At 34.9% G+C, this 12,682-nt stretch overlaps 1 protein-coding gene across 1 annotated transcript in view; it reads right to left on the reverse strand.

Annotated features, from left to right (window-relative positions):
• Positions 1 to 12,461, reverse strand: part of Gorab (Golgin, RAB6 interacting) — a 144,639-nt gene extending 132,178 nt beyond the window's left edge. Inside the window, exons 1-3 of the mRNA XM_081764920.1 lie at positions 12,282 to 12,461; positions 7,511 to 7,674; positions 102 to 373 (exon numbers count right to left, since the gene is read on the reverse strand). Coding sequence (XP_081621046.1) covers positions 102 to 373; positions 7,511 to 7,674; positions 12,282 to 12,348 — 503 coding nt within the window. The 5' untranslated portion in view covers positions 12,349 to 12,461. The remainder of the gene's footprint in view (positions 1 to 101; positions 374 to 7,510; positions 7,675 to 12,281) is intronic.
• Between the last annotated feature and the right edge of the window lie 221 nt (positions 12,462 to 12,682).

Consider the following 12,682-nt stretch of genomic DNA (forward strand, 5'->3'; position numbering starts at 1 on the left):
TGGACGGATGGACATATGGGCAGACACGGTAAATATATAAAGCAGTTTTCCTTAATATATAGTTATAAATTCTAACATAAAAAAAAAAAATTAAAACAAACCTCTGTGCAATGGCTACAGCAAGCATCTCCTTTCTTCTCTTGTTCTGTTCCTCCATTAACTTTTGTTTCTCTTGGAACTCTTTCAAGCGCTCTGCTGACGGGCCAGTGTTTGCATTTAAAATTTCATATGCACCACCCTCTTTAATCTTAAGACATACTGTGCTATGACTTGGACTCTGTTCAGGGGTAGTACTAGGGGTTTCCGTTGAACTACAACCAGAATCGGATCCCCCATCTGCACTCGGAGTACTACCTTCTAGTTCCTGAAGATCCTATAAAAGACGTAATAAAATAAAATAAAATAAAATAATAATAATAATAATAATTTATTATTATTATTATTATTTCTGCCATTATTAAAACCAAATTATCCAATATGTATTTTACTGAATATCACTAACGCTAACATCAACACTATCAATAAGAAGAAGAAGAAGAAACAGTAAAAAAAAAAAAAACATCAAAGACCTTGATTGGTCAATATGCTATCAGAAGACGACGACTTACGCTTTATATTTGATGAATACACACTAAAGGTTGATTAGGAATATTCAACATATGCAAGGAATGAATGAATCAAGTAACTGAAGAAGATACGTAAGACTGGCTGATTAGAATTTAACGCCCTTTTTAAAACGCAACTCAATTATTTTAACAAAGGTTGTGTTCTGAAGGATAACGGAGACGGATAATTAATGAAAAAATTGGTGGGAAATGAGAATGTGGAAGGACAAACGGGTGAACCCCACGAAAACCAATGGACACAATGTTATACACCACAACGTCCTTTATCTGCACTAGAACAACGTAAAACATAAGATACAGATTTCTACAAGGTAAAACTATCCAAATATGATTTACCGAGCTTTTGTAAGTTAATTATTCGCTCACATAATGCTACTAAACATATCAAAACGTATTTAAAAAAAGTACCAAGCATAGGAGAAAAAATAAATAAAGTAAAGCAAAAATTTATTGGGAATAAGTAATTAAAAAATAATCCACCATCAGTGTACGTCCTGTACATAAGAAACACAACCATCCGTCTCGCAGCCTACAGAGCATATAGTGGGACATTAAACTAAAGTTTTCATTTCTACATCCTACAATTTTTCTTTTCTCACTTTTGTACCGTTAGATATACAGTTTATAACATTCTTATTCGTACACATTGTTTTTTCAAACTAAATATTTAATTTATCCATTAAACTACAATATTATGCTAAGTGATTGTCACATGTTCAAACATTAGGGCTTTACGAACTGAAAAACATAAAAAAAGAATCGTCATAAATTAAATATTAATTAATAAAAACAAACAATGAAAGAAACCCTGTTTTCGTGCAACTTTTCTATTCGTACACGGCGTATTGTACCATAAAAAATCATCAGAAAAACACAAACTTGGTAAGTCTAATATTTTGTGGCATGTACCTTTGCCTCAATTACTGCTAGACACTGTCTCTTCATAGATCTTTGCATTTTTCGGAGCTCATTTTATTCCACTCTACTTCCACAAGTTTCAGTTCCTCTTTTGATTTCACACTATGTTTACGAACGTGCCTTTTCAAGTTTGCCCAAAAATGTTCAATAGAGTTTAAATCCGGGCTTTGAGGTTGAGTTTACAGCAATTTTGGCACGTTCCAAATCAACCAAGACATACTAAGTCGAGCCTTGTGTTTACTGTCATTGTCCTGTTGAAATCTATAGACAGGGGCATGTCCATTTCTTGCGCCCTCTGCTTAACATTGATCTTTAATATTTCACAATATACATTGCCATCCATAATGCCATCAATAAACTGGATAGTGCTCGATGACATACAGGCCTAAACCATCAGTGACCCACCACAATGTTTAACTGTTGGGAGTGTGTTCATACTATTATTCTCTGTATTTGGTTTTCTCCATACCCTATCTGACCCAAAAAAGTTTCTTTTCGTCTCATCGAACCACTGAACACTATCCCAAAATTCCTGATCCTTATCACGGTGTTCTTTTGCAAATGTACGGGGCTTCTTGCGATTCTCCTTACTTACATACGGCCTCTTTCGCGCTATTCGACCATGATACCCATGTTTAAACAAAACATGCCGGGCAGTTTGGTCACACATCTGCTTCCCGGCACATTTTCCACTAATGGATGCAGTTCGGGGACACTTAATTTGGGATTTTCTCCAACTCTTTGAAGAATGAAACGTTCTTCGCATGCTTTTAACTTACGTTCCTTTGGTTTCCTCGATAAATTCCTCGTTGGACAGTGCTCTCTATTAACGGTACTTGCTATTTGTCGTAAAGAATTTCCTCTCAGTGCTAAGCTTATAATTACCTTTTTTAGGGAGGAACTCAGCTCCTTCTGCTTGCCCATTTTGATTCGTGGTGTTCGAAGGAAAGCACGCGCTGCACCTACCGTTAACAAGAGTCACCTACACCATCCACACAGCTTCAATACAGAACGAAGAATACTCGTGAATGATAATATTATTTACGATGAACACGACACGTCATAATAATGTACGAATAGAATATTGCATTAAAACCTGATGTTCTTCTTTACTTATTACTATTGGATAGTTTTTAAAACTACTTTGGATTGATTTTCAAATTGAAATTTGTGACCAAAACCTATTTTACTCATATACACATAGTAGATATTAAACAAAACAAAAAAAAAAAAAAAAAAAAAAAAAAGGAAGTATACATGTTACATTTTTTCTCGAAAATTCAGGTGTACGAATACGAATGTTATAAACTGTATAAGAGTATTATTTTGTATCGAATCAATGAAACTTAATTACTAATACATAAGATCGTTGGCAAATAATAATTTAAGAAAAAAATATGATGACTATATTTAAAAACAAAACGAGATTTATTTATTATTTTAAATTTAACGACTCATAATTCTCACTCTCTGAAAAACTAGATAGATGACATTTTGCAGGCTAGTAAAAGTAGTTTAATTTCAGCAATTGAGGTGCACCGACATTTTAGATTTACATTAACAATAAACACATTACCATTATGGCTTGAGGTTATTTAAAAATTTTCCGTGATTGTCTCGTAATCAGGTAGTTCAGATTAAATAAATGTTTCTGGCAGGGTGGATTGATTTAAATGTTTGATTTTTTAAATAAAAATAGTTGATTTCACTCAAATCCCCCCCAAAAATTAATTTAAAGTGAAATAAGTAAAATCCCGTTTCTGTTCTGTTATTTCGATTATAGAAGATAATAATCATAATACAATGAGACGCAAAGGTATGCACAGAGCAGTATGAAAACTAGTGTCATGCAGAGGATGATTAGGGAAAATCCCGCTTTGGACGGGTAACAGGGGAATCCTGCTTTCTTCTCTCGTAACATAGGATTTTTAAATCGTTAACTATTCCAACGGGGAAATCACCATCAACATTTAAGAAGAAAATTCTCTTGTATGCGCGTCTGTTTGTTTGTTCCCAAATAATAGGGACGTATTTAGATGGATCGGACCCCTCCCCAAACTTTTTTCTTTATTTTATTTTATAACTTTAGGCGCAATTCATATATTTTATATGTATTTCGAGCCGCAAGCTAGTTCCGATTCTTTTAAAGTATGCCCCTGCCAAATATCAGTAACTTTTGAAAAAAAAAAAGTGTCATGTCGATACACGTTGCTGTACTTTTTCCTTAATGCTTAAGGAACATTGTTTGGGGTTTAAATAGGTTAACGATTGGGGATTAACTTAAAATTCAACCTCAATACTTTCACTTAAATGGCATTATTAACATTCAGTACTAATTCCTCATTTAAAGATTTGATTTAAACAAAAAAATCGATTTAAATAAAAAAAAAAACAAGAAAAATGATTTTAAAAAAACATGATTTTTCCCACCCTGGTTTCTGGCTATCTTAAGTAAAGACTTCTTTATTAAGGTATTTCATTTCAAGGCAGCTTCTCCTACCACCGTTCATTATATAAGTATATGAAAGCAGGGTTTTTAACGATAACGGAACGGATAGGTGTAAACCGGTTCTACAGTGTTTCGGTTCTGTACCTGAAGCCGATATTTCCGTTTAAAAAGTATTCTAGGTGCGGAATCTAAAGAGAATTTCTAATAAAAACGACTCTGAACTCCATATCGCAATTGATTCTACAGCCCCGGAAGCGAAATAGATTTTCTGAGAAAATCGGTTCTAGTTCTGAAACCGAAACCAGTATTGAAGAGAAGGGAAGTGAAATTACAGAGTAAAAAGAACAAGTAGCAGTGTCATATGCAGGGCCGGCCTTAAGCCGATTGGTCCAAATCAGGCCCCGCGCTAGTGCCGTCCACTATACTGTCCAGTCTAATCCGTACCGTTTTAACAGCATATTAGCCCACAGAGCAAACAAATGTGTTGTGGTCCCTATGACTAAATTTTGCTCCTAATACTTGTTCCCAAATGCTTGCGGCGCCTCCAGCCAAGTGGCTATGGCACCGTTACGATGTCTCTGCTACTCTCGGTTGTCAAGCATACGCAACATATTGCAATATAGGTACATCCATGGACTCCTCAAGGGAGGCAATGGCCTCTCCCTAACATGTAAATGAATAGTTTGTATTAAGTCTCCGTGCATAAGCAAGTATTTTCTGATGCTGCAGTAGTTTCTTCACTTTTTACGTTTGCAACTTCTGTTGTAAAAACAGATATGTCCAAGGAGCATTCTGCACACCCTCAACACCTCTAATACTCCCCCAAATTTCCTTACAGACACCCCTGGGAGTAAAAATATTGTTTTCTTTGAATTCGTGTAAAAATATATATATCATTATTCTAGGTGCACGCCCTCTTTTATTTTAAACATTCCATTAAGTAAAATTCTTGGTGTTCTTACCGATTATGTCATGTGATACTACCGTGAATACCGAGATGGTATCAAACAAATCAGCCTCAGTAAGACTTCTTTGCATATCCTTTCCCTTATTATAGCTATATTAAAAATACAAAACCAGAGGACAAACTTTGCCCTCTCCTGCGAAAAATCTCGTGGATGTATTTTTTTAATCGCCAAGAATACCGAATATATACTAATGCGTACTGAATAGGTGGCTGCTTATGAAAATTTGCCTTCTAACTCGAATAATTCAATGAAAAATATGTTATCCATCTTCCATCAGTTCCTTAAAGTTCGTTATCGTCTCATCACCATTTCATTTTATCTGCAGTCGATAACGATTTCAAGCTGATTATACCTTTCATAAGTGGCTACCAACGATGTTCTCATTAGCGTACATTAGGTTTTCCTGACTTGATTTTTTTTTTCAAAAGATATAGCTGTTAAGAAATCTTTGAACCAACGAATTCATATCAATGTGCATTTCATTATGTCTTACAAATATAAACTTATGGAAACAGACTTCACCATTGTATTTCTCGTAAAATTCTAGCCCAATTTGACATATTACATGACCCTCTTCCTATTTAAAAAAAGTCGAGAGATACAAGATGGCGGCCATGATAAGCATACCCTCAAATAGATGTCTACTTCCTCCCGGTGTCGGTTAATGGGTTTTTGTTTTTCATCCCTTTACCCGTTTTACAAATAAATGAAATTATTAAACTTAAAACACATTGCTATGGCTTATTCTGATCAATCAGGTTTTGCCTACTGCGGCCATCTTTATGGACCGAAACACTTTAAATTTTATTTACGGTCGTTTCTTTGATATTCGCTACTTTTCTGCCAAGTATGGTCAAGAAACTAGATTTCGACATCGATAGGTTTACTTGTAAGAGAAGAAAACTATGAAATACTGGTACAGAACCTTCGTGAAAAATTGCGATGCACAAGGGTGAAATATGCATTTCAAAATTCATTCACTGTCTGCATTTGCTTTTGAGTTATTTCTCTGAAAAATTAGCTGCTATAACCAATGAACAGAGTGAGCGTTTTCACCAGAACATTTTGCAAATGAAAAAATGTTATAAAGGGAAATAAGTATTTATATGTATTTGCACTTTGTAAACCTGGGGCCCCGCAAAATGTCCCCAATCGGACCCCGCACCACCTAAGACCGGAACTGGTCATACCGGGTATGTACTGTACATCACGTGAACCAGTTTGGTTTGTATGGCGTGATATTTACCCAGTACTGAAAGCGGAATATTTTCTACCACTTCCGGTTTTAGTAGAGATATTAAAGTGAAGATGGGATATATATTTCTAGGACGCTTAATTTATTGCAGAAAACAACTTTCATTTATCTATTACCATTATTTGCCTATAGTTAAAATCGGAAGTGGTTGCTTCTACCACTTCTGGTTTGAATAGGAGGATAAGAGAGAAGATAGGATCTATTCTTAGAACGTTAAATCAATTCATAAAAAACACTACTTGCTATATCTTATCGTTTTATATTTTATTGAGATCAATATTGAAAGCGGAAGTTGTAGCGGATCTCTATCACTCCGGTTTTAGTAGGGAGTTAACGAATGAAGATGAAATATATTCTTGGGACACTTACTCAATAGCAGAAAACTGCTTCTTGCTATCTATCACCGTAATCATTAATTTACTCTATAGTAATTATCGTAAAAACCGGAAATGGTTTATTTCTACCATTTCCGGGTAGAATATCGCATTCATCAATGAACTTTTGGCCCTCTACAGCCCCGACCAAGTTCTGCAGCGATTCGTAAAATAGTTCTACTTTTTTTTATTTTTATTTATTTTTTATTTTTATTTTTTATTTTTATTTATTTTTTATTTTTAATTTTTTTTTTTTTTTTTTTTTTTGACAGATAAACACGGTATACAGACAAGGTAAACATATAAAGAAGTTTTAATAAACTACACTGCTTACAAATAGATTTTGTAACAAAAACCACTGTAGCTGGTTCTCTCGAGTTACCATTTCACAGTTACACAATGTCGTTTGCGACTTGTAACGACCGTTTGCTAAGAAATGATGACGTCAAAATGTGTTTCGTATTTTTCCCGAAACACACTGAATTAAAGTTTCTTTAGGTTCCGAGACTGGAACTCAAAATGTTTTCGGGTTCGTTACCATTAACAAGCTTAAAAGAAACAATAAGAAAACTTAATAAAGCGCTAACGTAATTCAGAAATTTAATGAGATGATATTGACAATATAGTTTATATAACATAGCAATAGCACATAAGTTTAAAAAAAAGTATGGAAACGCTGTTCTCATGTCAGAAAACTGTTTCATCACTACAAGAGTTCCGTAGCTGATAAAGGAATGTGAGGGATGAAGTGTGGCTAGTAGTAATGATTATGTGTTATTCAATCAAAAACAGTGATGTTGATTCTACTGCTCCTTGATGAAATTTTACTTTCATTGTTTTAGTTGTGTCAGGTAGCTCACTATGACATGCACACAGTTAAGGAACACAACATCTAATATACAGCGGAAAATAATACATACCTTTGGCTTTGACAGATAAGCATTAGGATTCAATTCTGAGTTCCCACTGCTCGTCGCAGTAGTTGATTTCAGCAGCATCCTCTCTCTTTTAATATTCTTTCTAACCAGTTTATCAACTTTTCTTGCCTGCTGTTTTGGTACATGAGATATTAATGGCTGATGCTCTGAAAATAATATTGATAATGAAATTAATTTCTTTTGTCTTTTTTTCTTCTTTTTTTCGACTTTTCAAAAATCTTAGAATTCTACAACACTTCAATTTTGCAAATTACATTTAGAATTTAACACGATAAACAATTATGTAAAACCATTAGTGTTTAAATATTTCTTATTGATGACATATGCTTTCTAAGCGACTAAAAGTTAATCTGTAGTGGCTCAAAAATAATTCTTTACCTTTACAATCACTCACTTAGTAATGTTCCTCATCAATTTTTCCTCTAACATTTCGAGTGAAACACTCGGTGACTCATCCTCAGGGCCACACAAGGCTTAAGATCTTTCGTACAACACTCAACAATGAACTGAACGGTAATTGATGACTTGTCATGCTGTTTTTGTACCGTTGAGTTCATTTTTCTAATCGCTGCCTTAACCTAGATTTTTGGATAATTCAAATTCTGGTTACACTGTAATTTCTCTGGATGGCAACACTGAAAATTCTTTTGATTCATATTTTCGTGTGGAATAACATTATCGATTATTGTGGTAAGTTACATTTCATTATCTCTTCTCACTTACGAAAAACAAGCAAAAGAATTAGCTTTTAAAAAATATTTAGTAGTCTGCCCCCTTAAAAAGGAAACAAAATCTCACATATTAATTACACATACAGAAATAACTTTACGTTTTTGAATATTATAATTTGAATCAAAGAAACAGAAGCGCTTCACTTAGAAAATAAAATTACTAAGGATCTACCTCTATTTTCTCAACACTACGAAATAACGCAACTCAAAAGACACACATTTTTCAAGAGAATCAAAAAATATTCTTAGGAAAAATAAAGGGAAGAGGGAGAATGTTATGTTTATTTATATTTTAAAATCCTTAACGCCACAGTTTAAATATTTATTTATTTCAAGATTTATCGTAGTATATACTCAATCAAATAAATAAAATTGAAACTAACATCTGTAGGTGCAAAAATGATACTGGCTCTATTGATTATATAATTTTTGCTTGTTACAACACTGGAAAAGGAAGAAAACTTATATTTGATAAAATTTCTAGAAATCTTGGATATGGACCTTACTCTCTACAAAATCTTCTGGCAACAAATAACTGGAATCCAATTCGCACCATTACAGAACTCATCCTACAACTCAATGAAATTCAATTATATATATATATATATATATAAGAATGAATCTGAAGAAGCATTTAGCGAAAACTCATACTCACAAGATTATAATAAAACTTTACTAAGCCATATCAAATCATTAATTCGTTCAGAACAGTCCGGAAATCCAAATATGATGTACTTTTATATATATATATCCAAAACAGATATAATTCAATAATATTAACTTTGTGTATATCATCAATTAACCTCTTTCAAGGATTATATGGAACTTCATTGATAAGGATTTTCACTCAGAGTTGGATTATTGATACAGCATTTACCTTAAGTATAACGAACACAGTCAGGGAATACAGCCTTAAGGCTGCCTAAAATCACCTAAAACCCTACGACTGGATTCTAGAATAAGAATATAAAACCCATATAAGAGTTCCAGATCAAGATCAATATACGCCTCCAGTCCTCAGAATGAATGTATGCTGACGAAAAGAGGCTATGTATGATGATGCTACTATAATCCTAGAAGTTTCCAGTGTCGAAATTATTTGAAGGAAGATATTCAGAAGGAAATGCGCTTATCTCGTGGAAAACTTTTGAATGTCAGTGGAATTCACAATCTTCTTATATAGACTGGGCTATCAGTTATTAAAATCAATCGTATCATGAACACCGAGATAGCCACTGTGAACTTCTGTGATCTACTGCAGTGTACAGTTTCACAAAATTCCTTCATAATTTCAATTATCCTGCCACGTTTTGCAAGCAATATTGAGCCACTCCAAAAAGGAATAACTCCTCAGAGATAAAAAGAGTTTAATCAAACTAAAACGTTTCATTTCTGGAAAGCAGGGTTGGCAAAAAACCATGGTTTTTATTGAAAAAAACTTTTTTTTGGGGGGAGGTGGGGTTAAATAATTTACTCTATGTATGTACATTAAATATAGACAGAAATTAGTTTGTTTCCCTTTGGTGTTATTATGCAACAACAAGGTTATGCTGGAAGGGGTCACACAAGCTTAAAGCGGAATCCAAACCGCTTCTCGGCTTACATCCAAGAGAAATTGTCCATTTGGACACGAAACCAGGACTAATTGGTCACAAATGCGATTGCCGACTCTCTCACGAAGGACTTCTGATAAAAATACGTTGTATTGATCTTTACATAGGCCTACTTGTTGATCTAATTGTCAAGAGTTATTTCAGAAGGACAAAAAGATAAACAGTTACACAAGTAAAAACATTATACAGAATTATATATAAATCGGGAAATTCCCGCCTTAGCCATTGGGAAAATCCTGTTATTACTTTAAATGTATTTGTATGTAAAATATATTTAAGGAACCTTGGCTTCTTTATAAAACAACAGGCATTCACTTAAGTAGAAATACATAATTTGGTTTCATTTCGTATGTTTAGGCTTAACATCCTTATGAAATACCACCGTTATCACGGAGAAGACTTTCGCTTAGAGGGACACCTCGAATCGCTACTTGGTTTACACTTGAAAGATGGGTTGTGGTTCGACCAAGAATTAAACACGGGACCCCTTGATTAAAAGGTGAAAAGTAGATAAATGTAATGCGGATCGTTTGATATGTGGAAACGTCATCATGAAGTTCACACGATTTAAAGCATTTTTCGTTCTTTATTTGGTTTAAACCAGCCAACCCTGCTGGAAAGTACACCAAGAATCTCAAAATCGTGTCCAGGCTGACTTAATTGAAAGGGAATTTCACAAGTCAATTGCGTGAAAGGCGAAGGGTCTGTCGTAAGTGTGGAAACGAATTGAAAATACAGGAAAGAGGAATATATTTTCAGTGTGGAAAAATGACACATGGGATTCAATGTAAGTGGTAAAAAGCTGCTACGAAAGGCACTTTTTACGAAGGAAGCAGGTTGACTTTGGATCAAGTGTTACTGCTTGGTGTTTATGAAACCATTACAAGTGCTATTGAAATTCGTATCATTGACAAAACCCACTTGTTTTCACTACCCACGCTTACGCGTGCTCACCATCGCGGACGCGCATGTTCCATTCGGACGCACCCTCGCGCAGGTCCATTAACTTTGCCCTGCTCTGAGTCGGTTAGCTACTGTTTGTGCTTTTTAGTGGCCACTTAACACAGGCTGGTGTTTTTTGCACTGTAGTTTTTATGCCATAAATCCGAACGCCGTATTTATACGCAAATAGTAATTTTCTATTCCAAAATGTAAAATTGTATACGCCTCTGTTTTGAAGGTAACTGACTTGTAACTCAACCAAATGTAACGTAATCTATCTAACCAAATGTAGTACATTTTGGAACTTATTATTATTATTATTATTATCGTATGATCCGGCGATACAGCACAAATTCCAATTATATTTTTGATCCCATTAGGACAGGCACCTACTATTGCGTAGTAATACATTTTGAGTTGTTGTTAACACTCAATATTACAAAATCTTATTTCTGCAGTGCAAGGATCATCTGTAAACACAGAAACAGCACAAAAAGTGTGGTTAATTGCTATCAGTTGCTATTCAAAAGTAACTTAAAGACATCAGCAAGCACAGACTGGTGCATTTTCCGCATTTGTCTTTCTTTATGTGCATACTCATCGTTATTAACGTTCCTCTTTGTACGGACGCAGTCTTACACGGGACCTCAAGCTATGTCCTGGTCTAAATTACAAAGATAGTTTGTAGTGACATACCAAGCACATGCTGCTGACACTTATTTTTTTACATTTTTACGTGCTTACCCATCAATGCTAATACGTCTCTTCGTACGGATATTTTCTCCCGGGTGTTCTCCAGCTTCGGCCTGCCAAGAAGTAATATACATGCAACGCTAGCTTGTAGTGACCGTTTAGAGGAGATTAGTGTATCCTATGTCTCACTAGTCTCGGCTATTCTATTACAGAAGGGGTCAAGTTGTACAATCTTCACTTTTTACTAACGCATTGCAAGCTAGTACAGAATTGGGTATCGTGGGGTAGGAAAGGGGCAAGAGTTTACTTTGTGCCGACCAGTGACTGAAACCGATTCATCTGACCTGGTTCCCAGAAAATTCAGGAAGAAGAAAACCAAATCAACTCCTGCGGGGCTTTTAACCCGTTCCTACTACTACTTATACTATGGAGTCACTGGTCGGCACAAAGTAAACTCTTACCTCGGAAAGGTTTTGTTTTGTTAGTTTAGGTTCTTCCCTTTGTGGACTCCTGCAACACTTGCTCTTCCGTTCTATGTCGTGTTATTCGCAACCACCAGAGAAGTGCGAGTTATGTTTATAATCATTAATTGTTTAATTGCTTTATAGGTGCCACTATATTTCGTCAAGTAAGCACCGAAGAGCTGTATTGTTTTACAATTCACTAAAAAAAAAATATATATATATATATATTCCTGGAGGCCACCGCAGAGCAAACCTACATGTCAAATCTTCGTACGGTTATTGCAGCAATTTGTTTTACAAGTATATTTACCTTTTAAAACGCCATTACGTATCTCTTGGAGTTCTTCCTCTGTAAATCCTTCCCAATTTACAGCCATGGCAAATAAATACAACACTAATTAAACACACTTTGTAACTAAACACTCCGGACTACGTGTTCATACTTCAGGGCGTAAACACACACACCTCCCTAATGTTTTGGTCTAACGCAGAATTGCCATCTGCAACTTAAGCAGGCACATTCCAAAACAGTTTGCGTTAATGCAACGCAAATTTGCGATTAACGACCTAAAAGGTGTAATTACTTATTTTCTTGCATTGCGTTGCTGTACGCAGAATTTTGAAGAGATTGACCATCAAGGGCCGAATTCCTAATCAGCCTTCGTAAACATTGCAGAGCGTAATGTAAACGCGAAACATGCAAAATGTAAT

This window comes from Thermobia domestica, chromosome 7 (assembly GCF_964235325.1).
Source record: "Thermobia domestica chromosome 7, izTheDome1.hap1.1, whole genome shotgun sequence".
Lineage (NCBI taxonomy): Eukaryota > Metazoa > Arthropoda > Insecta > Zygentoma > Lepismatidae > Thermobia > Thermobia domestica.